Below are 27241 nucleotides of genomic sequence, written 5' to 3'. Positions count from 1 at the left end.
AAAAAAGAACATCTATATACAGGGAGTACCAGGTAATAACATGGCTATATACAGAGAGTACCAGTACTGAGTCAATGTGCAGGGGTACAGGGTAATAACATGGCTATATACAGAGAGTACCAGTACTGAGTCAATGTGCAGGGGTACAGGGTAATAACATGGCTATATACAGAGAGTACCAGTACTGAGTCAATGTGCAGGGGTACAGGGTAATAACATGGCTATATACAGAGAGTACCAGTACTGGTCTGCAGCTTACCATGAGGTATTCTAACTCAGGCGAGCAAAAACTAGAGACTTCCTTAACATTAGAGATCGCACACAAGCTGTTGTTAACAAAGAAACACACCCTTCCCCTCTTGCTTTACCCGAGTCTGCCGTCCGATCTTGACGAGGAAAACCAGCGAGTTGTACAGTATGAAAAATGTATGCACTCACTTAACTGTAAGTCGCTCTGGATAAATGACTAAAATGTAAAATATCCATGTCCTCGTTCAGCCACGGCTCCAAGAAACAGGATATTACAGTTTTTCAGGTCCCGTTGATAGGATAGTCTCGAATGGAGCTCATCCAGTTTGTTCTCCGGTGACTGCACCTTCGCCCAAAAAAAAACAGATGGCAATGGCGGTCTACTTGCTCGCCGATGTAGTCTAGTCACTTGCCTCTCTTTCGCCGGTGCTTCCTCTTTCGAGTCCCGGGGATCAGGGCCTGGTCCGGGATAAGCAAAACGTCCAGAGTTGCCATCTTGTTGAAGTAGAAATCTTCATCCAAATCGAGGTTAGTGATTGCTGTTCTGATGTCCAGAATCTGTTTTCAGTCATAGGAAATTATGGCAGAAACATTATGTTCAAAACACACAAAATAGGTCAGGAGCCCGTAAGATGGCAGCTATCCACTGCGGCATCATTATGAGTTGAACAGAGTTGAACAGTAGATGATTGGCTGGGGGTCACAGAGTAGAGGTTAGAGAAATGGTGAGTGAGTGGACTTCTTTACCATCCCTAAAGTGATGCTCTGGTATGTTTAAGTAATAGACTTGACGTTCCACTTCCTCTTTGTCTGACTAGGGTTCTGATTCGCGAGCTGAAGCGTCTGGAGAACATCAGCCAATCACCTTTCACCTCGCACATCACCAGTAGTCTCCAGGGGCTGTCCACCATTCACGCTTATGGCAGAGAGGACGACTTCTTGCACAGGTGAGAACAGTACACTAATAAACCGAATAGCGTTCAGAGGAAGACACTTCCTTTATCTGTCACAGGACGTGTGTTCAAACACTAATAAGACATTTGTTTTGACAGTTAATTTCCAGTTAGCTTCGCCCACCATACGTCACATTTTTTTTTGTCATTTAGCAGACACTCTTATCCAAAGAGACTTACAGGGGTAATTAGGGTTAAGTGCCGTGCCCAAGGGTACATCAACATATTTTTTTACCTAGTCGGCTCGGGGATTCGAACCAGAAACTTTTCGGTTACTGGTCCAACGCTCTTAACCGCTAGGCTACCTGCTGCCCAAATGGCACAACTAATAATGAGATAACGTCCCTAAGTAACATTCCCTGGACTTTGAGTTGAGTAGCATTTGATTTCTGCTGAGCTAATGTGGGCACTGTGCAGCCTTCCTATTGGTTAATTTCTTGTGTATCTCAGGTACCAGGCTTTACTGGACACCAACCAGGCTTCCCACTACCTGTTCAGCTGTGCTATGCGCTGGCTGGCTGTACGACTGGACCTGATCAGCATCACTCTCATCACCACTGTAGCCCTGCTAATCGTTTTCATGCACAACCAGATCCCCCCAGCCTACGCAGGCTTGGCTTTATCCTACGCCGTGCAGGTACACATACACACACACACACGCATGTACGCACACACACGAATGCACTTTCATGCACATGCATGTAAACACGCATACACGCATGTAAACACACACACACACACACACACACACACTGCTAGAGTGTGTCTTTGCTATCTGTGAATTATTTTGACTGCCCCTTTATGGGAATGTTTTTATGAAATCTTTTTGATGTTCTATATATATAATTTCACTGTGGGATTACTACAGGCGTGGGAAGGATCTTCCTGTTAGGGATCTATGAATGGAAATTGATTGAGCCGAATGGAAAAGTATAGCATTATCAGAATGTCTGTCTATAGGGGTCGTAAAGGTTTATGGTTTGTGCTGCTCATTCATTGTGCTGCTCTCTGTCTCTCTCTCTCTCTCCTCTCTCTCTCTCTCCTCTCTCGCTCTCTCTCCTCTCTCTGTCTCTCTGTGTCTGTCTCTCTCCTCTCTCTGTCTCTCTGTGTCTGTCTCTCTCCTCTCTCTCTCCTCTCTCTGTCTCTGTGTCTGTCTCTCTCTCTCTCCTCTCTGTCTCTGTGTCTGTCTCTCTCCTCTCTCCTCTCTCCTCTCTCTCTCTCTCTCCCTGTCCCTGTCTCTCTCTCTGTCTCTCTCTCTCCCTGTCTCTCTCTCCCTGTCTCTCTCTCTCCCTGTCTCTCTCTCTCCCTGTCTCTCTCTCTCCCTGTCTCTCTCTGTCTGTCTCTGTCTCTCTCTCTGTCTCTCTCTCTCTCTCTCTCTCTCTCTCTCTCTCTCTCTCTCTCTCTCTCTCTCTCTCCCTGTCTCTCTCTCTCTCTCTCTCTCTCTCTCTCTCTCTCTCTCTCTCTCTCCTTGTCTCTCTCTCCGTCTCTCTCTCCGTCTCTCTCTCCTTGTCTCTCTCCTTGTCTCTCTCCTTGTCTCTCTCCTCTCTCTCTCGCTCTCTCTCTCTCTCTCTCCTTGTCTCTCTCTCCGTCTCTCTCTCCTTGTCTCTCTCCTTGTCTCTCTCCTTGTCTCTCACCTTGTCTCTCTCCTTGTCTCTCTCCTTGTCTCTCTCCTCTCTCTCTCGCTCTCTCTTCTCCAGCTAACCGGTCTGTTTCAGTTTACCGTGAGGTTGCTGTCAGAGACTGAGGCTCGCTTCACGTCAGTGGAGAGGATCAATCATTATATAAAGGTAGGCAGGCCTAATGACACCAGGGGCTGCTGCCAACAGTCGGGGGAAGGGTTGCGTGATTGGCTGAACCATGTGTGGCTGAATCGAAAGTACACACATGGTGAGTCTGACACAAACAAACACAGGCCTATAGACTTAACGCAGCAGGACATAGGCACAGATGAAGCAACAACACACACACATACAGGCACAGCATACTCACATGCAGACACACACTCTAAATCCACATTCCTGCGCACGGTGCACCCACACACTCACACAGGTCAATATCCCAATAACACAAAGCTGTTGGATAAGGTAGACAGACGCACACCCAAAGCAGGAGTACACACACACACACACGCAAGCATGACGCACACACACACACACACAACCCCCCCCCCCACACACACACACAACCCAATCCCAATAACACAAAGCTGTTGGACATGGTAGACTACAGACAGACACAGGCTGCATCCCAAATGGAACCTTATTCCCTATGTAGTGCACTACTTTTGATCAGGGGCCCATAGGTTTTGGTCAAAAGTAGTCCACAATATAGAGAATAGAGTGCCATTTGGGACACCCCCAGTCTCTGAGAGGCCCAGCAGGAAGCAGATGGAACCCAGTTTGTGGCCCGTCACACATCACAGCACATGACAGGGCCTGTTTCACACAACACCCATCAAAACATAAACATCCCCAAATCAGAGGAACTACTTTTTTTTCTCAAAGTGCCAACAAGCTTTTAGAGATCTATAAATTACAGTTCTATTGAGAGGTAGAGGTCTTTACTTCATGGGATTGGAGATACAGAGATTAACACTCGATATTGGATCTATATTTTTTGTCTCAGACCTTGGAGGGTGAGGCGCCGCGGCAGATCACTGGGCCCTCCTCTCCTGCCCCCTGCTGGCCAGATAAGGGACGGATCTCCTTCCAGGACGTGGAGATGTGTTACCGGGACAACCTGCCACTGGTGCTCAAGAAGCTTTCCTTTAACATCCTGCCAGAGGAGACCATCGGCATTGTGGGTCGCACTGGCTCAGGTACTTCCCTCCTTTATTTATGTATCGTTTTACATCGTTAATGTTTAATTTTATTGTCCTTGTTTCCGCTGGTGTTTACCTGGTATTTACTAAGAAATAATGTAATAACAATGTGTCGACTTGATGGTAATGGTGTTTGTTTTTTAATGAACTGTAATCTTCACATGTAGATGTGGTTATCATCTATCCGAACTAATCGTAGTTCACTCACAACCCCCTGTTTCTATCTATCCAGGGAAGTCCTCACTGGGCGTAGCTCTCTTCAGACTGGTGGAGCTGACTGGGGGCTCCATCACCATCGACGGCATCAACATTGCCCAGATCGGATTGGAAGACCTGAGAAGCAAGCTGTCAATCATTCCCCAGGAGCCCGTTCTCTTCATTGGCACTATCAGGTATGTATTCATGATTTACCTAAGATTCCCCTAGGTACAGGTGTAGGATCAGCTTCCTCTCCCCCAATCCTAACCTTAAAGGGATACTTTGGGACTTACCCAGAGAGACAAACTCATGGATACCATTTGTATGTCTCTGCGTGCAGTTTGAAAGAAGTTGAAGGTAGCATATTGTTAGCTTAGCGCAATTGCTGGAGGTCTATGGGTATCTACTAGCCAGCTCCTCTCAAAAGCAAGGAAATAGACCTAACTACTACAAAGCTATGTGGTTGGTCATTTATAGTCTTACAAAGGTATACATAGTAATCTATATTTTATAAATGTGTTAATTTGACTGATAATAGTATAAGAAATTAGATTCTATCAACTTCCTAATTCACAGACTTCTTTGGGTTCTACCTGCGCTCTCTTCCGGCTAGACTTGGTGTGGTTTTGTAAGCAAAACTCCTGGGAGGCAGCCAGCTGTTGGTTCTCTGGTAGCTAAAGTAGCTAGCTAGCTAGCTTATTGGCAAATCATCATAATAACATTTGATAAATCATGTTGGACTTTGAGGTAGAGGTAGACCATTTTTATTCTGAGCTATATTTATTAGAGCCAGAATTTACAGAGGAAGAACTGAGAGAGGGCAAGGAGGAAGAGGCTGAATCAGCGGAGCCGGTAGACGAGCTACCAGGAGCGGTGGTGAGAGCCAGGTCTGAGGGGGACTGCGGGCCATGTAAACCCAAGGCAACCAACGATGAGAGTTTGTGGTGCATGGAGTGGGAATTGTTACTGCCATCAATTGGGGGGGGCTTGATATCTACGGCGAAGAAAGCAACGCACCCAGAGACTGTGTAACAAACCCAGAGGAATTTTCTGCGTTTATCAATCCTGGAGTTATAGAGACATTCTTCCAAGTCCCCCCAAAAAACTGGAAGAAGCAGCCCATACCTGCTGGACCGAATGGACTGCTGTGTATCGAGTAAGTGACATTGTTCTTGCTTATCCCAGCACACAGTAATATTGATAACTTTTGTTGTTTCATAATTGCACTCTGATCAAATCAAATTGTTTCTTATTAGATTATTTGTATCTAGCTACTCACGAATAATAACTTATTTGTTCTTAGTCAATACAGGCTGGTTGCATATCGACTGGTGTTTGAGTGGGCACTGAAGGGAGAGAGACTGGGACAAGGGAACAGAAGAGTCTTGCCTTCAGCCAGACATTGCCTAACCAAATAACTGTTAGAAATGCTGTTTGAACCAGTACAACCTATTTTGTTACTATTCTGTCAAATCACTTAAATAAATGCCATTAGAACCAGTACCATATATTTTGTTCCTATCTACTATAAGTGAGTCATTACAGTATGCTACAACATCTTATTTTTATTATGAAATAAAGCAGTCAGATCAATGTATCAGTAACATTTGAATACTGAAGGTAAATTGGTAAAAGCCAACAAAACATAGCGTAGACCTATGTAATGACATGACAATTGATGAAGAGGCAAAGACAATTATGTATTTTTTACAACACAGTATAGATCACTTCACATAATGTACAATATACAGTATAGACATTCACACAATGCACATCAATAAAAGGTCAAATATACAATAAAATAGACAGTACAAAGTAGGTATGGGGGTGCTGTTATGTAGTAGTCTACAGTGAATGGTATGGGGGAGCTGTTATGGAGTGGTAGTCTACAGTGAATGGTATGGGGGTGTTGTTATGGAGTGGTAGTCTACAGTGAATGGTATGGGGGAGCTGTTATGGAGTGGTAGTCTACAGTGAATGGTATGGGGGTGTTGTTATGGAGTGGTAGTCTACAGTGAATGGTATGGGGGTGTTGTTATGGAGTGGTAGTCTACAGTGAATGGTATGGGGGTGTTGTTATGGAGTGGTAGTCTACAGTGAATGGTATGGGGGAGCTGTTATGGAGTGGTAGTCTACAGTGAATGGTATGGGGGTGTTGTTATGGAGTGGTAGTCTACAGTGAATGGTATGGGGGTGTTGTTATGGAGTGGTAGTCTACAGTGAATGGTATGGGGGAGCTGTTATGGAGTGGTAGTCTACAGTGAACGGTATGGGGGTGCTGTTATGTAGTAGTCTACAGTGAACGGTATGGGGGTGCTGTTATGTAGTAGTCTACAGTGAACGGTATGGGGGTGCTGTTATGTAGTAGTCTACAGTGAATGGTATGGGGGTGCTGTTATGTAGTAGTCTACAGTGAATGGTATGGGGGTGCTGTTATGTAGTAGTCTACAGTGAATGGTATGGGGGTGCTGTTATTTAGTAGTCTACAGTGAATGATATGGGGGTGCTGTTATGTAGTAGTCTACAGTGAATGGTATGGGGGTGCTGTTATGTAGTCTACAGTGAATGGTATGGGGGTGCTGTTATGTCCAGTAGTAGTCTACAGTGAATGGTATGGGGGTGCTGTTATGGAGTGGTAATCTACAGTGAATGGTATGGGGGTGCTGTTATGTAGTAGTAGTCTACAGTGAATGGTATGGGGGAGCTGTTATGGAGTGGTAGTCTACAGTGAACGGTATGGGGGTGCTGTTATGTAGTAGTCTACAGAAGAATAGCTTCTGCTTCAGCAAAAGCTAATGGGGATCCTAATAAACCAATAATGACATCCTCCTTACTGGGTTTTGGGATGGGGCTATGTTGGTTTTGGGATGGGGCTATGTTGGTTTTGGGATGGGGCTATGTTGGTTTTGGGATGGGGCTATGTTGGATTTGGGATGGGGCTATGTTGGATTTGGGATGGGGCTATGTTGGATTTGGGATGGGACTATGTTGGATTTGGGATGGGGCTACAGTGGGGAAAAAAGGATTTAGTCAGCCACCAATTGTGCAAGTTCTCCCACTTAAAAAGATGAGATATACAATATACAGTATAGACATTCACACAATGCACATCAATAAAAGGTCAAATATACAATAAAATAGACAGTACAAAGTAGGTATGGGGGTGCTGTTCTGTAGTAGTCTACAGTGAATGCTATGGGGGAGCTGTTATGGAGTGGTAGTCTACAGTGAATGGTATGGGGGAGCTGTTATGTCCAGTAGTAGTCTACAGTGAACGGTATGGGGGTGCTGTTATGTAGTAGTCTACAGTGAATGGTATGGGGGAGCTGTTATGGAGTGGTAGTCTACAGTGAATGGTATGGGGGTGTTGTTATGTCCAGTAGTAGTCTACAGTGAATGGTATGGGGGTGTTGTTATGGAGTAGTCTACAGTGAATGGTATGAAGGTGCTGTTATGTAGTAGTCTACAGTGAATGGTATGAAGGTGCTGTTATGTAGTAGTCTACAGTGAATGGTATGGGGGTGCTGTTATGTAGTAGTCTACAGTGAACGGTATGGGGGTGCTGTTATGTAGTAATCTACAGTGAATGGTATGGGGGTGCTGTTATGTAGTAGTCTACAGTGAACGGTATGGGGGTGCTGTTATGTAGTAGTTTACAGTGAATGGTATGGGGGTGCTGTTATGTAGTGGTCTACAGAGAATGGTATGGGGGTGCTGTTATGTAGTAGTCTACAGTGAACGGTATGGGGGTGCTGTTATGTAGTAGTCTACAGTGAATGGTATGGGGGTGCTGTTATGTAGTAGTCTACAGTGAATGGTATGGGGGTGCTGTTATGTAGTAGTCTACAGTGAATGGTAGGGGGGTGCTGTTATGTAGTAGTCTACAGTGAATGGTATGGGGGTGCTGTTATGTAGTCTACAGTGAATGGTATGTGGGTGCTGTTATGTAGTCTACAGTGAATGGTATGGGGGTGCTGTTATGTCCAGTAGTAGTCTACAGTGAATGGTATGGGGGTGCTGTTATGGAGTGGTAGTCTACAGTGAATGGTATGGGGGTGCTGTTATGTCCAGTAGTAGTCTACAGTGAATGGTATGGGGGTGCTGTTATGGAATGGTAGTCTACAGTGAATGGTATGGGTGTGCTGTTATGTAGTAGTCTACAGTGAACGGTATGGGGTTGCTGTTATGTAGTAGTCTACAGTGAATGGTATGGGGGTGCTGTTATGTAGTAGTCTACAGTGAATGGTATGGGGGTGCTGTTATGTAGTAGTCTACAGTGAATGGTATGGGGGTGCTGTTATTTAGTAGTCTACAGTGAATGATATGGGGGTGCTGTTATGTAGTAGTCTACAGTGAATGGTATGGGGGTGCTGTTATGTAGTCTACAGTGAATGGTATGGGGGTGCTGTTATGTCCAGTAGTAGTCTACAGTGAATGGTATGGGGGTGCTGTTATGGAGTGGTAATCTACAGTGAATGGTATGGGGGTGCTGTTATGTAGTAGTAGTCTACAGTGAATGGTATGGGGGAGCTGTTATGGAGTGGTAGTCTACAGTGAACGGTATGGGGGTGCTGTTATGTAGTAGTCTACAGTGAATGGTATGGGGGTGCTGTTATGTAGCAGTCTACAGTGAATGGTATGGGGGTGCTGTTATGTAGTAGTCTATAGTGAATGGTATGGGGGTGTTGTTATGTAGTAGTCTACAGTGAATGGTATGGGGGTGCTGTTATGTAGTAGTCTACAGTGAATGGTATGGGGGTGCTGTTATGTAGTAGTCTACAGTGAACGGTATGGGGGTGCTGTTATGTAGTAGTCTACAGTGAATGGTATGGGGGTGCTGTTATGTAGTAGTCTACAGTGAATGGTATGGGGGTGCTGTTATGTAGTAGTCTACAGTGAATGGTATGGGGGTGCTGTTATGTAGTAGTCTACAGAAGAATAGCTTCTGCTTCAGCAAAAGCTAATGGGGATCCTAATAAACCAATAATGACATCCTCCTTACTGGGTTTTGGGATGGGGCTATGTTGGTTTTGGGATGGGGCTATGTTGGTTTTGGGATGGGGCTATGTTGGTTTTGGGATGGGGCTATGTTGGTTTTGGGATGGGGCTATGTTGGTTTTGGGATGGGGCTATGTTGGTTTTGGGATGGGGCTATGTTGGTTTTGGGATGGGGCTATGTTGGTTTTGGGATGGGGCTATGTTGGTTTTGGGATGGGGCTATGTTGGATTTGGGGTGGGGCTATGTAGGATTTGGGATGGGGCTATGTTGGATTTAGGATGGGACTATGTTGGATTTGGGATGGGGCTACAGTGGGGGAAAAAAGTATTTAGTCAGCCACCAATTGTGCAAGTTCTCCCACTTAAAAAGATGAGAGAGGCCTGTAATTTTCATCATAGGTACACGTCAGCTATGACAGACAAAATGAGATTTTTTTTCCAGAAAATCACATTGTAGGATTTTTAATGAATTTATTTGCAAATTATGGTGGAAAATAAGTAACAAAAGTTTCTCAATACTTTGTTATATACCCTTTGTTGGCAATGACACAGGTCAAACGTTTTCTGTAAGTCTTCACAAGGTTTTCACACACTGTTGCTGGTATTTTGGCCCATTCCTCCATGCAGATCTCCTCTAGAGCAGTGATGTTTTGGGGCTGTCGCTGGGCAACACAGACTTTCAACTCCCTCCAAAGATTTTCTATGGGGTTGAGATCTGGAGACTGGCTAGGCCACTCCAGGACCTTGAAATGCTTCTTACGAAGCCACTCCTTCGTTGCCCGGGCGGTGTGTTTGGGATCATTGTCATGCTGAAAGACCCAGCCACGTTTCATCTTCAATGCCCTTGCTGATGGAAGGAGGTTTTCACTCAAAATCTCACGATACATGGCCCCATTCATTCTTTCCTTTACACGGATCAGTCGTCCTGGTCCCTTTGCAGAAAAACAGCCCCAAAGCATGATGTTTCCACCCCCATGCTTCACAGTAGGTATGGTGTTCTTTGGATGCAACTCTACATTCTTTGTCCTCCAAACACGACGAGTTGAGTTTATACCAAAAAGTTATATTTTGGTTTCATCTGACCATATGACATTCTCCCAATCCTCTTCTGGATCATCCAAATGCACTCTAGCAAACTTCAGACGGGCCTGGACATGTACTGGCTTAAGCAGGGGGACAAGTCTTGCACTGCAGGATTTGAGTCCCTGGCGGCGTAGTGTGTTACTGATGGTAGGCTTTGTTACTTTGGTCCCAGCTCTCTGCAGGTCATTCACTAGGTCCCCCCGTGTGGTTCAGGGATTTTTGCTCACCGTTCTTGTGATCATTTTGACCCCATGGGGTGAGATCTTGCGTGGAGCCCCAGATCGAGGGAGATTATCAGTGGTCTTGTATGTCTTCCATTTCCTAATAATTGCTCCCACAGTTGATTTCTTCAAACCAAGCTGCTTACCTATTGCAGATTCAGTCTTCCCAGCCTGGTGCAGGTCTACAATTTTGTTTCTGGTGTCCTTTGACAGCTCTTTGGTCTTGGCCATAGTGGAGTTTGGAGTGTGACTGTTTGAGGTTTTGGACAGGTGTCTTTTATACTGATAACAAGTTCAAACAGGTGCCATTAATACAGGTAACGAGTGGAGGACAGAGGAGCCTCTTAAAGAAGAAGTTACAGGTCTGTGAGAGCCAGAAATCTTGCTTGTTTGTAGGTGACCAAATACTTATTTTCCACCATAATTTGCAAATCAATTCATAAAAAATCCTACAATGTGATTTTCTGGAGAAAAAAAATCTCAATTTGTCTGTCATAGTTGACGTGTACCTATGATGACAATTACAGGCCTCTCTCATCTTTTTAAGTGGGAAAACTTGCACAATTGGTGGCTGACTAAATACTTTTTTTCCCCACTGTATGTTGGATTTGGGATGGGGCTATCCATGCTTCTCTTCAGGACGCGCTCCATCAGGTCATTCCTGAATCTTTGCGTGCTGGGCTGATATATTGGCCGGGCAATCCACTGTTTTGATTTATTTTGGGTGGACAACATTGAATCTTGGAGTGTCTGAAATGAGGAAAGAGGAGATGATAAACCAGTTAATACAATGTAAACACAAGGATGTTGCCATACATATAGGAAGAACATATGGGACACTTCTTGGTTTGCTACGTTGCATTCAGGCTGGATGCAGTTGATCAGATTAGTGTAGTGGATATAGTCAGGTCCCACACTACAAAAAGGGCACCAAAGAAACCTTCCACTTTCCCCAAGTCAACCAAAATATCCTGGATGGGCAATTGGGCTACCTGTCCTTTTGTTAGAATAGATGTGTCTGTACAGGCCAATGATTGCATTACCATCCCAATATGACAAAACAAGTGCTAAAGTGTAAACCAGAACATTGATGGCATATTTTGAGTACTTAACAGCAACGGTTGAGGCTTGTCCTCTATTCTGGTTCTGAATGTGATGTTACTCCAGCAAACATGGAGTCCGTTCCTTGTGGACTGTCCACAGCAGGCATGTCTCCTATCTCAACCAGAGTAAGAAATAAAGGAAAAGGGAACCGGAAGTGGTGGTAATCATTTGAAATAAACAAAGGAGAACACACTTGAAGAAGGCCGTAATAGCTGTTCTGTTTTTGTGGCATGCTGTGATGAGGTGATGTCGAAGGAGTCAGGCGCAGGAGGGTAAGTCACAGAATAACAGGCTTTATTCCGCAAATACAGAGCTACGCAGAAATGCGTCAAACACTCCAGTGCGCAAAACAGGCGCACTGGAAAATACAAGTCACAGGGAAATATCCCGGCGATACAAAATACAAGGAGCTCCACCGAGCTTAGCTATCCTCCACAATAAACAATCACACACAAAGACAAGGGGGCAGAGGGAACACTTATGCAGGTACTGATGAGGGGATATGAACCAGGTGTGTGTAACAAACAAGACAAAACAAATGGAATGATGAGATGAGGAGCGGCAGTGGCTAGAAGGCCGGTGACGACAAATGCCGAAGCCTGCCCGAACAAGGAGAGGTGGCAGCTTCGGAGGAAGTCGTAACACATGCAGTCATCTATTACATGGCTAACACTATGAAGTCAAGTCAATTTATTTGTTTCTCAAGAATGTGGAAATTGTCTAATTAGTTTGAAAGTACTTGAATCAAGTTGAATAAAGACTAAAATAATGGCACCACTCAATGTTGAATAATGAAAAAAGGAGAGCACATAGTTTTGAGCATTCTTAGTCGTTTTGTTGTACTCAGCTTTTCTTTGGCTTTGAGAGGAGGACATCACGAAGGACATGGACAGCCTATCCACGAGAGAATTGACAGGCCTATCACATTTTATCATGAGAACAGCTAGCTACTATTGAATCAATCAGATAATATAAGATCTCATCATCACACTTACCCCCATTCCACTTTGTTCTAGCGTGCGTAGAATGCCCACTGATGGGACCGCTTGTATCCCTCAGCAAATGTCTCGTCTTATGGCTTGTCAGTTCCATTCTCTCATAATAGACACATGGTAATAAAAAATCGGAGGAAACTACTAACTTTCTGAGGTCCTTGGTCAGAGTGTTGTTACCTAGCTAGCTAACGTTATATTCATGGCAACTAACAATCAAAGAGGGTTTATAAAAAATAGACATTTACAAAGCGAAAAACGGTTTTTAGACATTTTTGCACATTTATTAAAAACAAAGAAACAGAAATACCTTATTTAAATAAATATTCAGACCCTTTGCTATGACACTCGAAATTGAGCTCAGGTGCCACCTTTTTCAATTGATCATCCTTGAGATGTTTCTACAACTTGATTGGAGTCCACCTGTGCATGTCAGAGCAAAAACCAAGCAATGAGGTTGAAGGAATTGTCCGTAGAGCTCTGAGAAAGAATTGTGTCGAGGCAGGGTACCAAAACCTTTCTGCAGCATTGAAGGTCCCCAAGAACACCGTGGCCTCCATCATTCTTAAATGGAAGAAGTTTGGAACCACCAAGACTCTTCCTAGAGCTGGCTGCTCGGCCAAACTGAGCAATCGGGGGAGAAGGTCCTTGGTCAGGGATGTGACCAAGAACCCGATGGTCACTCTGACAGATCTCTAGAGTTCCTCTGTGGAGATGGGAGAACCTTCCAGATGGATAACCATCTCTGCAGCACTCCACCAATCAGGCCTTTATGGTAGAGTGGCCAGATGGAATCCACTCCTCAGTAAAAGACACATGACAGCCCGCTTGGAGTTTGCCAAAAGGCACCTAAAAGACTCTCAGACCATGAGAAACAAGATTCTCTGGTCTGATGAAACCAAGATTGAACTCTTTGGCCTGAATGCCAAGCATCACGTCTGGAGGAAACCTGGCACCATCCCTACGTTGAAGCATGGTGGTGGCAGCATCATGCTGTGGGGACGTTCTTCAGCCGCAGGGACTGGGAGACTAGTCAGGATCGAGGCAAAGATGAACGGAGCAAAGTACAGAGAGATCCTTGATGAAAACCTGCTCCAGAGCGCTCAGGACCTCCGACTGGGGTGAAGGTTCACCTTCCAACAGGACAACGACTCTAAGCACACAGCCAAGACAACGCAGGAGTGGCTTCGGGACAAGTCTTTGAATGTCCTTGAGTGGCGCAGCCAGAGCCCGGACTTGAATCCGATCCAACATCTCTGGAGAGACCTGAAAATAGCTGTGCAGTAACGCTCCCCATCCAATCTGACAGAGCGTGAGAGGATCTGCAAAGAGGAATGGGAGAAACTCCACAAATTCAGGTGTGCCAATCTTGTAGCGTCATACATTTACATTTACATTTACGTCATTTAGCAGACGCTCTTATCCAGAGCGACTTACAAATTGGTGCATTCACCCTATAGCCAGTGGGATAACCACTTTACAATATGTTTTTTTTTTTTTTTTTTTTTTGGGGGGGGGGGCGGGGGGGTAGAAGGATTACTTTATCCTATCCCAGGTATTCCTTAAAGAGGTGGGGTTTCAAATGTCTCCGGAAGGTGGTGAGTGACTCCGCTGTCCTGGCGTCGTGAGGGAGCTTGTTCCACCATTGGGGTGCCAGAGCAGCGAACAGTTTTGACTGGGCTGAGCGGGAACTATGCTTCCGCAGAGGAAGGGGAGCCAGCAGGCCAGAGGTGGATGAACGCAATGCCCTCGTTTGGGTGTAGGGACTGATCAGAGCCTGAAGGTACAGAGGTGCCGATCCCCTCACAGCTCCATAGGCAAGCACCATGGTCTTGTAACAGATGCGAGCTTCAACTGGAAGCCAGTGGAGTGTGCGGAGGAGCGGGGTGACGTGAGAGAACTTGGGAAGGTTGAACACCAGACGGGCTGCGGCATTCTGGATGAGTTGTAGGGGTTTAATGGCACAGGCAGGGAGCCCAGCCAACAGCGAGTTGCAGTAATCCAGACGGGAGATGACAAGTGCCTGGATTAGGACCTGCGCCGCTTCCTGTGTAAGGCAGGGTCGTACTCTCCGAATGTTGTAGAGCATGAACCTGCAGGATCGGGTCACCGCCTTGATGTTAGCGGAGAACGACAGGGTGTTGTCCAGGGTCACGCCAAGGCTCTTCGCACTCTGGGTGGTGGACACAATGGAGTTGTCAACCGTGATGGCGAGATCATGGAACGGGCAGTCCTTCCCCGGGAGGAAGAGCAGCTCCGTCTTGCCAAGGTTCAGCTTGAGGTGGTGATCCGTCATCCATACTGATATGTCTGCCAGACATGCAGAGATGCGATTCGCCACCTGGTTATCAGAAGGGGGAAAGGAGAAGATTAGTTGTGTATCGTCAGCGTAGCAATGATAGGAGAGGCCATGTGAGGATATGACAGAGCCAAGTGACTTGGTGTATAGGGAGAATAGGAGAGGGCCTAGAACTGAGCCCTGGGGGACACCAGTGGTGAGAGCACGTGGTGCGGAGACAGCTTCTCGCCACGCCACTTGGTAGGAGCGACCGGTCAGGTAGGACGCAATCCAGGAGTGAGCCGCGCCGGAGATGCCCAGCTCGGAGAGGGTGGAGAGGAGGATCTGATGGTTCACAGTATCAAAGGCAGCAGACAGGTCTAGAAGGACAAGAGCAGAGGAGAGAGAGTTAGCTTTAGCAGTGCGGAGAGCCTCCGTGACACAGAGAAGAGCAGTCTCAGTTGAATGACCAGTCCTGAAACCTGACTGGTTTGGATCAAGAAGGTCATTCTGAGAGAGATAGCAAGAGAGTTGGCTAAAGACGGCACGCTCAATAGTTTTGGAAAGAAAAGAAAGAAGGGATACTGGTCTGTAGTTGTTGACATCAGTGGGATCGAGTGTTGGTTTTTTGAGAAGGGGTGCAACTCTCGCTCTCTTGAAGACGGAAGGGACATAGCCAGCGGTCAAGGATGAGTTGATCAGCGAGGTGAGGTAGGGGAGAAGGTCACCGGAGATGGTCTGGAGAAGAGAGGAGGGGATGGGGTCAAGCGGGCAGGTTGTTGGGCGGCCTGCAGTCACAAGTCGCAAGATTTTATCTGGAGAGAGAGGGGAGAAAGAAGTCAAAGCATAGGGTAGGGCAGTGTGAGCAGGACCAGCAGTGTCATTAGACTTAACAAACGAGGATCGGATGTCGTCAACCTTCTTTTCAAAGTGGTTGACGAAGTCATCCACAGAGAGAGAGGAGGGGGGGGGGGATTCAGCAGGGAGGAGAATGTGGCAAAGAGCTTCCTAGGGTTAGAGGCAGATGCTTGGAATTTAGAGTGGTAGAAAGTGGCCTTAGCAGCAGAAACAGATGAAGAAAATGTAGAGAGGAGGGAGTGAAAAGATGCCAGGTCGGCAGGGAGTTTAGTTTTCTTCCATTTCCGCTCCGCTGCCCGGAGCTCTGTTCTGTGAGCTCGCAATGAGTCATCAAGCCACGGAGGGGAGGACCGAGCCGGCCGGGAGGATAGGGGACACAGAGAGTCAAAGGATGCAGAAAGGGAGGAGAGGAGGGTTGAGGAGGCAGAATCAGGAGATTGGAGGGAGAAGGATTGAGCAGAGGGAAGATATGATAGGATGGAAGAGGAGAGAGTAGTGGGAGAGAGAGAGCGAAGGTTGCGGCGGCGCATTACCATCTGTGTAGGGGCAGAGTGAGTAGTGTTGGAGGAGAGCGAGAGAGAAAAGGATACAAAGTAGTGGTCGGAGACATGGAGGGGAGTTGCAGTGAGATTAGTAGAAGAGCAGCATCTAGTAAAGATGAGGTCAAGCGTATTGCCTGCCTTGTGAGTAGGGGGGGACGGTGAGAGGGTGAGGTCAAAAGAGGAGAGGAGTGGAAAGAAGGAGGCAGAGAGAAATGAGTCAAATGTAGACGTAGGGAGGTTGAAATCCCCCAAAACTGTGAGGGGTGAGCCATCCTCAGGAAAGGAACTTATCAAGGCGTCAAGCTCATTGATGAACTCTCCAAGGGAACCTGGAGGGCGATAGATGACAAGGATATTAAGCTTAAATGGGCTAGTGACTGTGACAGCATGGAATTCAAATGAGGAGATAGACAGATGGGTTAGGGGAAAAATTGAGAATGTCCACTTGGGAGAGATGAGGATTCCTGTGCCACCACCCCTCTGACCAGATGCTCTCGGGGTATGCGAGAACACATGGTCAGACGAGGAGAGAGCAGTAGGAGTAGCAGTGTTTTCAGTGGTAATCCATGTTTCCGTCAGCGCCAGGAAGTCGAGGGACTGGAGGGTAGCATAGGCTGGGATGAAGTCAGCCTTGTTGGCAGCAGAACGGCAGTTCCAGAGGCTGCCTGAGACCTGGAACTCCAGGTGTGGGGTGCGTGCAGGGACCACCAGGTTAGAGAGGCAGCAGCCACGCGGTGTGAGGCGTTTGTGTAGCCTGTGCGGAGAGGAGAGAACAGGGATAGGCAGAGGCATAGTTGACAGGCTGTAGCAAATGGCTACAATAATGCAGAGGAGATCGGAATGAAATGAACTAAACATCTGGGAAAGGAGAGAGTAGGGCCTCCCTCACCAAAACTCCCAAATATAACTCACCCAACTTCCACCTCAGAAACTATAATTGTTTCACTGAACCACCCGAATAAAAACTCTCCCAACTTCCACTTTAGAAATTAGAATTGTTGTGAACTACAGCGGTTCAATGTTTCAAGGAATAGACTCAACTTACTTTATTCAGCTAGCTAACTATGACGCCATAGCTAACTAGCATGCTAGCATCCAATAACACACAGTTTAGCACCAATACTTGGTTACAACAAACTACCAATAGTGTGTTAACACACTAAACAGATAATTCGTGTCCGTGTCTAGTTCCTTTCATAACGCAGCAATAATTAAACGTTGGCTAGCTAGCACAAATATATTGTATTTAGCTGCTACAGTACAGCTAGCTGGTCGTGTTGGCTAGCTAGCAATGGCTGCTGTGTTGACTTTGTTTGAAAAACGGCGGCGCTGCGAACAAATGTAGCTGGCTAAAAGGATATTGTATCTAGTTGCTACCGTTGCTAATAGCTACTCGCCAGCTAGTCCAGGAGGTGAGTTAGCTAGCTAGCTAGCTTCGTGCTACACCCGGCACCGCCGAATACAATGCTAACCTACAATAACTACCCACAACAGCCCACGATGCCTACCTACAATACCTAACTACAATCTAAATACATAGTTTAAGCCTTACTCGACAAAGCCCAAGCTATGTATAAAGCCAAACTTACCCGACGCCAGCTGTCTGGGTGGCAGACAAGACGACATTGGTCTTCTGCAATCAGTAGCTGTAATTAAGTACAGTAGCTACTAACTACCTAACGTTAATGCCTCAGATAATGAGGTTAGAAAAACAGCTGAATGGTAGGTAGCTAGCTGGCTTAATTACAGGTACTCTTAAGCGTGAAATAACATTACCCATTATCATTATCATACCCAAGAAGACTCAAGGCTGTAATCGCTGCCGAAGGTGCTTCAACAGTATAGGGTCTGAATACTTATGTAAATTGTTTATTTCAGTTTTTTATTTTTAATACATTTACAAACGTTTCTAAAAACCTGTTTTTGCTTTGTCGTTATGGGGTATTGTGTGTAGATTGATGAGGGGGGAAAAAACAATTTAATCAATTTTAGAATAAAGCTGTAACGTAACAAAGTGGAAAAGGTCAAGGGGTCTGAATACTTTCCAAATGCACTGTAGATTTATCAATATTGGCTGTTGATGCTGAAAAGGCTTTTGACCGTCTTTAATGACCTTTTCTATTCAAAACTTTGGACGCTTTCAACTTTCCAAAAATATACAGTGAGCTCCAAAAGTATTGGGACGGTGAAAATGTTTTTGTTGTTTTGGCTCTGTACACCAGCACTTTGGATTTGAAATTATACAATGACTATAAGGTTGCAGACTGTCAGCTTTAATTTGAGTGTATTTTCATCCATATCGGGTGAACCGTAAAAAAATTACAGCACTTTTTGTACATAGTCCCCCCATTTTAGCGGACCAAAAGTATTGGGACAAATTCACTTGTGTATTAATGTAGTCAAAAGTTTAGTATTTGGTCCCATATTCCTAGAAACATGTTGGATCCATTTGCTGTTTGTTTTGGTTGTGGTCCTCTGTAGCTCAGCTGGTAGAGCACGGCGCTTGTAACGCCAAGGTAGTGGGTTCGATCCCCGGGACCACCCATACACAAAAATGTATGCACGCATGACTGTAAGTCGCTTTGGATAAAAGCGTCTGCTAAATGGCATATTTATTTTTTTATTTAGATAATTTTGTTGCCAATAGAAATGAATGGTAAATAATGTATTGTGTCATTTTGGAGTCACTTTTATTGTAAATAAGAATAGAATATGTTTCTTAACACTTCTACATTAATGTGGATGCTACCATGATCACGGATAGTCCTGAATGAATTGTGAATAATGATGACTGAGAAAATTGCAGAGGCACAAATATCATACCCCCAAGACATGCCAACCTCTCACCATTACAATAACAGGGGAGGTTAGCATTTTTTTTATGCCTCTAACTTTCTCGCTCATCTTCTAGCAGTGTCAACAATCTTCACAGTCACGGCTGCAAGGTAAAAATATTGCTCTGGACAAGCATTGGCAGTATGTCCTCTTTTTCTTTTGTGAGGTTTATCTTCTCACACTTTTCTTACTTGATATCTAGCTAGCAAACACGTTCAAACTGCCGCTGTCTCAGCTGGCCTGCTGTGTTGACACTCGCGCACAGCCTATGCTTGCGCCCACCATCACAGCGGATGAATGAAATGCATAGTTCAGAGAAAATAGTTTCAAAAATAACTATAATAAAACATAATTTCATATATACTTGTAATGAATACTTAGAGTACAAAGTGCTAACCACCCAGCTTTTGAATAGTTAGGTCTATTTCCCTGCTTTTGAGAGGAGCTGGCTAGTAGATACTCATAGACTTCCAATAATTGCGCTAAGCTAACGATATGCTACCTTCAACTTCCTTCAAACTGCACACAGAGACGTACAAATGGTATCCATGACATGAGTTTGTCTGACTCTGGGTAAGTAGGACATTACCAAAAATACCAAAGTATCCCTTTAACCATTAGTGGGGAAAATGTCAAACTGACCCCAGGGGCAACTTCACCTGACTGTTGTGCTGTTATCTAGGCTTGTTTAGAATGATAGAGATTGATTCTTTATTCTTATTTTTCTTACCAAATAGGTCCAATCTGGACCCATGGAATCAATACTCAGATGCCCAGATCTGGGATGCACTTGAGAGGACCCATATAAAGGAGATGGTAAGTAGGGATAGATGGGGTAAATGTTAACATAAGTAGAGTAGGCAATACGTCAGTTTGACCCCAAATATATTTATAAATGTCTGTATGCAAATGTCAAGTAGTCCTTATGTTGGCATCATATTACAGTGGAGAGAACAAGTATTTGATACACTGCCGATTTTGTAGGTTTTCCTACTTACAAAGCATGTAGAGGTCTGTAATTTTTATCATAGGTACACTTCAACTGTGAGAGATGGAATCTATAACAAAAATCCATAAAATCACATTGTATGATTTTTAAGTAATTAATTTGCATTTTATTGCATGACATAAGTATTTGATACATCAGAAAAGCAGAACTTAATATTTGGTACAGAGATCATACGTTTCCTGTAGGTCTTGACCAGGTTTGCACACACTGCAGCAGGGATTTTGGCCCACTCCTCCATACAGACCTTCTCCAGATCCTTCAGGTTTCGGTGCTGTCGCTGGGCAATACGGACTTTCAGCTCCCTCCAAATATTTTCTATTGGGTTCAGGTCTGGAGACTGGCTAGGCCACTCCAGGACCTTGAGATGCTTCTTATGGAGCCACTCCTTAGTTGCCCTGGTTGTGTGTTTCGGGTCGTTGTCATGCTGGAAGACCCAGCCACGACCCATCTTCAATGCTCTTACTGAGGGAAGGAGGTTGTTGGCCAAGATCTCGCGTTACATGGCCCCATCCATCCTCCCCTCAATACGGTGCAGTCGTCCTGTCCCCTTTGCAGAAAAGCATCCCCAAAGAATGATGTTTCCACCTCCATGCTTCACGGTTGGGATGGTGTTCTTGGGGTTGTACTCATCCTTCTTCTTCCTCCAAACACGGCGAGTGGAGTTTAGACCAAAAAGCTATATTTTTGTCTCATCAGACCACATGAGCTTCTCCCATTCCTCCTCTGGATCATCCAGATGGTCATTGGCAAACTTCAGACGGGCTTGGACATGCGCTGGCTTGAGCAGGGGGACCTTGCGTGTGCTGCAGGATTTTAATCCATGACGGCGTAGTGTGTTACTAATGGTTTTCTTTGAGACTGTGGTCCCAGCTCTCTTCAGGTCATTGACCAGGTCCTGCTGTGTAGTTCTGGGCTGATCCCTCACCTTCCTCATGATCATTGATGTCCCACGAGGTGAGATCTTGCATGGAGCCCCAGACCGAGGGTGATTGACCATCATCTTGAACTTCTTACATTTTCTAATAATTGCGCCAACAGTTGTTGCCTTCTCACCAAGCTGCTTGCCTATTGTCCTGTAGCCCATCCCAGCCTTGTGCAGGTCTACAATTTTATCCCTGATGTCCTTACACAGCTCTCTGGTCTTGGCCATTGTGGAGAGGTTGGAGTCTGTTTGATTGAGTGTGTGGACAGGTGTCTTTTATACAGGTAACGAGTTCAAACAGGTGCAGTTAATACAGGTAATGAGTGGAGAACAGGAGGGCTTCTTAAAGAAAAACTAACAGGTCTGTGAGAGCCGGAATTCTTACTGGTTGGTAGGTGATCAAATACTTATGTCATGCAATAAAATGCTAATTAATTACTTTAAAATCATACAATGTGATTTTCTGGATTTTTGTTTTAGATTCCGTCTCTCACAGTTGAAGTGTACCTATGATAAAAATTACAGACCTCTACATGCTTTGTAAGTAGGAAAACCTGCAAAATCGGCAGTGTATCAAATACTTGTTCTCCCCACTGTATGTATCCATTGCCTTTTACACCTTCTGATAGTGTTACTAACGTTGAGAGGTATTGATAACAAATCCTAGACCTGTTTAAGATTAAAGATCCCCTCTAGAGATTTTTGAACAGTTGAAAACGATATATGTGGCTTGTGTTTTGACTCCATTTTGTCTCTAATCATGTTCAGATCAGCCAACTGCCCCACTCTCTCCAGTCTGAGGTGACAGAGAATGGAGAGAACTTCTCAGTGGGAGAGAGACAACTACTGTGTGTAGCAAGAGCACTGCTGAGACACAGCAAGGTAAACACACACAGACACATCCACACACGCACGTGCGCACACACACACACACACACTCTAGCGTCACATATCTTTCTCTCCACACCACACACACAGGACAATAGACAAGGCCAGTTAGATTGATTTTCTCTATTCTGTTACTATAGAGGAAAGCTTTTGTGCCTCACATCCTAATTTTGAGGTAGTCACATAAGACGGGCAGAAGGCAGCAGCTTCTCCAAGGTGTAACATTGCCACCACATGGCTTGTGTTGTTATGTCACTCTGATTCTATAGAATGCAGTTGGAAATTCAATCAACTGAAGATGATAAAATAAGTTTAGGGACTAGTCCTACATTATAGTTACAGTGGGGGGAAAAAGTATTTAGTCAGCCACCAATTGTGCAAGTTCTCCCACTTAAAAAGATGAGAGAGGCCTGTAATTTTCATCATAGGTACACGTCAACTATGACAGACAAAATGAGGGAAAAAAATCCAGAAAATCACATTGTAGGATTTTTTATGAATTTATTTGCAAATTATGGTGGAAAATAAGTATTTGGTCACCTACAAACAAGCAAGATTTCTGGCTCTCACAGACCTGTAACTTCTTCTTTAAGAGGCTCCTCTGTCCTCCACTCGTTACCTGTATTAATGGTACCTGTTCGAACTTGTTATCAGTATAAAAGACACCTGTCCACAACCTCAAACAGTCACACTCCAAACTCCACTATGGCCAAGACCAAAGAGCTGTCAAAGGACACCAGAAACAAAATTGTAGACCTGCACCAGGCTGGGAAGACTGAATCTGCAATAGGTAAGCAGCTTGGTTTGAAGAAATCAACTGTGGGAGCAATTATTAGGAAATGGAAGACATACAAGACCACTGATAATCTCCCTCGATCTGGGGCTCCACGCAAGATCTCACCCCGTGGGGTCAAAATGATCACAAGAACGGTGAGCAAAAATCCCAGAACCACACGGGGGGACCTAGTGAATGACCTGCAGAGAGCTGGGACCAAAGTAACAAAGCCTACCATCAGTAACACACTACGCCGCCAGGGACTCAAATCCTGCAGTGCCAGATGTGTCCCCCTGCTTAAGCCAGTACATGTCCAGGCCCGTCTGAAGTTTGCTAGAGTGCATTTGGATGATCCAGAAGAGGATTGGGAGAATGTCATATGGTCAGATGAAACCAAAATAGAACTTTTTGGTAAAAACTCAACTCGTCGTGTTTGGAGGACAAAGAATGCTGAGTTGCATCCAAAGAACACCATACCTACTGTGAAGCATGGGGGTGGAAACATCATGCTTTGGGGCTGTTTTTCTGCAAAGGGACCAGGACGACTGATCCGTGTAAAGGAAAGAATGAATGGGGCCATGTATCGTGAGATTTTGAGTGAAAACCTCCTTCCATCAGCAAGGGCATTGAAGATGAAACGTGGCTGGGTCTTGTACCTATGATGAAAATTACAGGCCTCTCTCATCTTTTTAAGTGGGAGAACTTGCACAATTGGTGGCTGACTAAATACTTTTTTTCCCCACTGTATAATAGTCCTAAAGATTGTAATATACACATCCATATTCAAAGACCCAATATAATTTGTCCAGTATTTTCTATATTGTTACCTTTGTGATTGAACCTCTGCAAAGTGTGCTTAAATGTGACATACGTTTGGTTGCCAGATCTTGCTGTTGGATGAGGCGACTGCAGCCATCGACACAGAGACAGACCGGCTGATTCAGGAGACCATCCGCGAGTCATTCAGCAGCTGCACCACGCTGATCATCGCCCATCGCCTCAACACTGTGATGAGCTGTAACAGGGTCATGGTGTTGGACCAGGGACAGGTGGGTCTTCTGCACCATAGAAATATAGAATGCGTCTCAAATGGCACCCTATTCCCTATGTAGTGCACTACTTTTGACCAGGGCCTATAGGGAATAGGGTGCCATTTGGGACACAGCCATATCATTCTATTTCTTCTATGTTCTGCACCTCTTAGCTCTGTGTTTATTTGAGAGGGACTTGTAACCATTGTATCTATTGAATCATACCAGTGGCTAATGAAACACATTTGAAGTCATAGAGTATTACCTTATTCTAATTCTGGGTTTATAGTATAGTGTAAAATATATACAGTGCCTTCAGAAAGTTTTCACACCCCTTGACTTTTTCTACATTTTGTTGTGTTACAGCCTGAATTTAAAATGGATTCAATTGAGATATTTTGTTACTGGCCTACACACAATAACCCATAATGTCAAGATGGAATTAATTAAAAATGAAAAGCTGAAATGTCTTGAGTCAATAAGTATTCAACCCCTTTGTTATGGCCAGCCTAAATAAGTGCTTAACAAGTCACATAATAAGTTGCATGGACTCACTCTGTGTGGAATAATAGTGGTTAACAGGATTTTTGAACGGCTACGTCATCTCTGCACCCCACACATACAATTATCTGTGAGGTCCCTCAGTCGAGCAGTGAATTTGAAAGACAGATTCAACCACAAAGACCAGGGACGATTACCAATGCTTCGCAAAGAAGGGCACCTATTGGTAGATGGGTAAAAAAATTAAAAGCAGACATTGAATATCTCTTTGAGCATGGTGAAGTTATTAATTACACTTTGGATGGTGTATCAATACACCCAGTCACTACAAAGATACAGGCGTCCTTCTTAACTCAGCTGCCGGAGAGGAAGGAAACCACTCAGGGATTTCACCATGAGGCCAATGGTGACTTTAAAACAGTTACAGAGTTTAATGGCTGTGATATGAGAGAACTGGATGGATCAACAACATTGTAATTACTCCACAATACTAACCTAAATGACAGAGTGAAAAGGAGGAAGCCTGTACAGAATACAAAATATTCCAAAACATGCATCCTGTTTGCAACAAGGCACTAATGTAATACTGCAAAACATGTGGCAAAGCAATTCACTTTTTGTCCTGAATAGAAAGTGTTATGTTTGGGGCAAATCCAATATAACACATTACTAAGAACTATAGTTCTCCACACTTCAATTATAGTGGTGGCTGCATCATGTTATGGGTATGCGTGTAATCGTTAAAGCCTGGGGAGTTTTTCAGGATAAAAAAGAAACGGAATGGCGCTAAGCACAGGCAAAATCCTAGAGGAAAATCTGGTTCAGTCTGCTTTCCACCAGACACTGGGAGATGAATTCACCTTTCAGCAGGACAATAACCTAAAACACAAGGCCAAATCTACACTGGAGTTGCTTGCCAAGAGGACAGTGAATGTTCCTGAGTGGGCCGAGTTACAGTTTTGACTTAAATTATGGCAAGACTTGAAAATGGTTGTCTAGGACTGAGCAACAAACAATTGGGCAAATGTTGCACAATCCAGGTGTGGAAAGCTCTTACAAACTTACCCAGAAAGACTCACAGCTGTAATCACTTCCAAAGGTGCTTCTACAAAGTGTTGACTCAGGGTTGTGTGAATATCAGTGTCCAAATCTGCCATTTTCAACCCGTATATGGGTACGAGTGTAAAGGGTTAACAGCATATACTAAACAAAATATCTGATTTACTACTGTACACCTAAGGAAACATTTCTCTAGTGGGTCAAAATACTTGTTGGTCAGAACTTATTTATTTTCATTTATTTTCTTCATTCCAGATTTTGGAGTTCGACACCCCTGCTGCCCTGCTGGCAGATGACAACTCCAGATTCCGGGCCATGATCGAGGCATCTGACGGCAAGCTCAGTGACACAGAGCAATGACCCTAGTCGAATGGGTACAAAGAAGCTCTTATAAAACAAGGAAATACAGCAGAGGACCTGACTTGCACAAACTTTGAAGATTACCATCCTGCCATGGCGCGAGGAAGATGTTATTTTAGAAGGCATTAACAGAGGTTCTTACAAACGCTGCTAAATTTAGTGATGTCTGTTGATTTAAAAAACCAATGACGACTTCATCAGTATGATGATGATGATGATGACAATGTTCCAAAAGACGCATCAAAGATGTGGATCTATTGAGAGTTGGGAGTATCGTACCTGCTGACCTTTGTTGCTGTGTGGAAAGAGATCATTTCTCGGAGGCCAAAGGAGCAAGTGCAAATGAAGGGGAACAGAGCAATGACTCTACAATGGCACTTTATATTCCATGATGAAACACTGAAGCGTCTGATAACACTGAATGTTGCTTCGTTTCACCCTCTCTCTACAGGGCTATCAGTGAGACTTGGAAGAGAACGTAAAATTCTCTATATATTTCACTGATATAATTCGAAAGGAACCTATATCACTTGTATAAGCCTCAATGCTAGTTGGTGGAATGGATTTTATATTATGATATATGCAATCAAAATGACATTACAGCCAGCACATTCATCAGTCAAATCACTGGACAACTGAGACTTCCAAAGAATCACTTTGATATACCAAAGTAACCATTCCACATGAGCAGGGTCAGGAATATATTGACTGATAACGCATCAAGTTATAATAATAAGGCAGATTATTATATGGTAATCATTTCAGTGAATCCTAACAGATACAGTGTATATGTGCCTCTACAGTTATGTCATTCATTGTGTAGTGTAGTAATGTTGTAGCCTATGCTTTTTGTAATGGCAAGACAGTTGCATTTGTGTTGCGTTATGTTCTTTTCTGGGTGAATCATATGCTGGTATGTCGGAACTGTATCTGCATAGTGTCTTGTATTGTGGCAGGGTATATGGCAGGAATGTCGTTTTTATCAACCTGTAATCATTCTATTGTGTAGTAATAAAGCACAGTTATATTCATGAGATTGAAGAACATCAAAGCAAAGTGGTGGAACAAATAATGAAAGGTACAGAGTATTTTTCTGTTCTAAACAACCACAGACAATGTCTGCAAATCAGTGTTTTTGGATGAAGTTTTGGATTGTAAACATCTAGATGCCTTAATAAACAACAATGTTCATACACTGAGAAAACATTGTGTGCAATAAGCAATATGTTGCTAGAGAAATCGTAAAGATGGCCTTGTAAAAGACTTGAGATTGTAATTTTGCTATATTTTTTATTCTTAAATGTAAGATTTTTTTTGTCATAGAAATGCTTTACCAATAAAAGTGTTTTCATACTTGAAATATTGTCCTTGCATTAATTGTTCTCACATATGGTGGCATCCTGGCATGCATGGTGGAGCCATGGGGCGGCGCACAATTGGCCCAGCGTCATCCAGGGTAGGGGAGGGAATGGCCGGCAGGGATGTAGCTCAGTTGGTAGAGCATGGCGTTTGCAACGCCAGGGTTGTGGGTTCGATTCCCACAGGGGGCCAGTATGAAAAAAAA

General features: G+C 44.4%; 1 protein-coding gene across 5 annotated transcripts in view; it reads left to right on the top strand.

Moving 5' to 3' along the window:
• The window catches only part of LOC311107360 (ATP-binding cassette sub-family C member 5-like), a 61394-nt gene extending 34363 nt beyond the window's left edge, over positions 1-27031 (top strand). For 3 of the 5 annotated variants that reach the window (XM_084149845.1, XM_084149847.1, XM_084149848.1), the window contains 9 exons: positions 1068-1196; positions 1653-1839; positions 2900-2989; positions 3828-4020; positions 4256-4415; positions 19870-19948; positions 21832-21945; positions 23611-23775; positions 25573-27031. In XM_084149845.1, coding sequence (XP_084005971.1) covers positions 1068-1196; positions 1653-1839; positions 2900-2989; positions 3828-4020; positions 4256-4415; positions 19870-19948; positions 21832-21945; positions 23611-23775; positions 25573-25677 — 1222 coding nt within the window. In that variant the 3' untranslated portion in view covers positions 25678-27031. Of the gene's footprint in view, positions 1-1067; positions 1197-1652; positions 1840-2899; positions 2990-3827; positions 4021-4255; positions 4416-5008; positions 7804-19869; positions 19949-21831; positions 21946-23610; positions 23776-25572 lie in introns of those variants that run through there. The other 2 variants (XR_014610418.1, XM_084149846.1) reach the window with 2 other exon arrangements.
• Positions 27032-27241: the final 210 nt, after the last annotated feature.

The sequence above is a fragment of the Coregonus lavaretus genome (genome assembly GCF_964263955.1).
Source record: "Coregonus lavaretus genome assembly, chromosome: 32".
Taxonomy (NCBI): domain Eukaryota; kingdom Metazoa; phylum Chordata; class Actinopteri; order Salmoniformes; family Salmonidae; genus Coregonus; species Coregonus lavaretus.
Note: the sequence above shows the minus strand (reverse complement) of the source record. Positions and strands in the feature narration are given on the sequence as shown.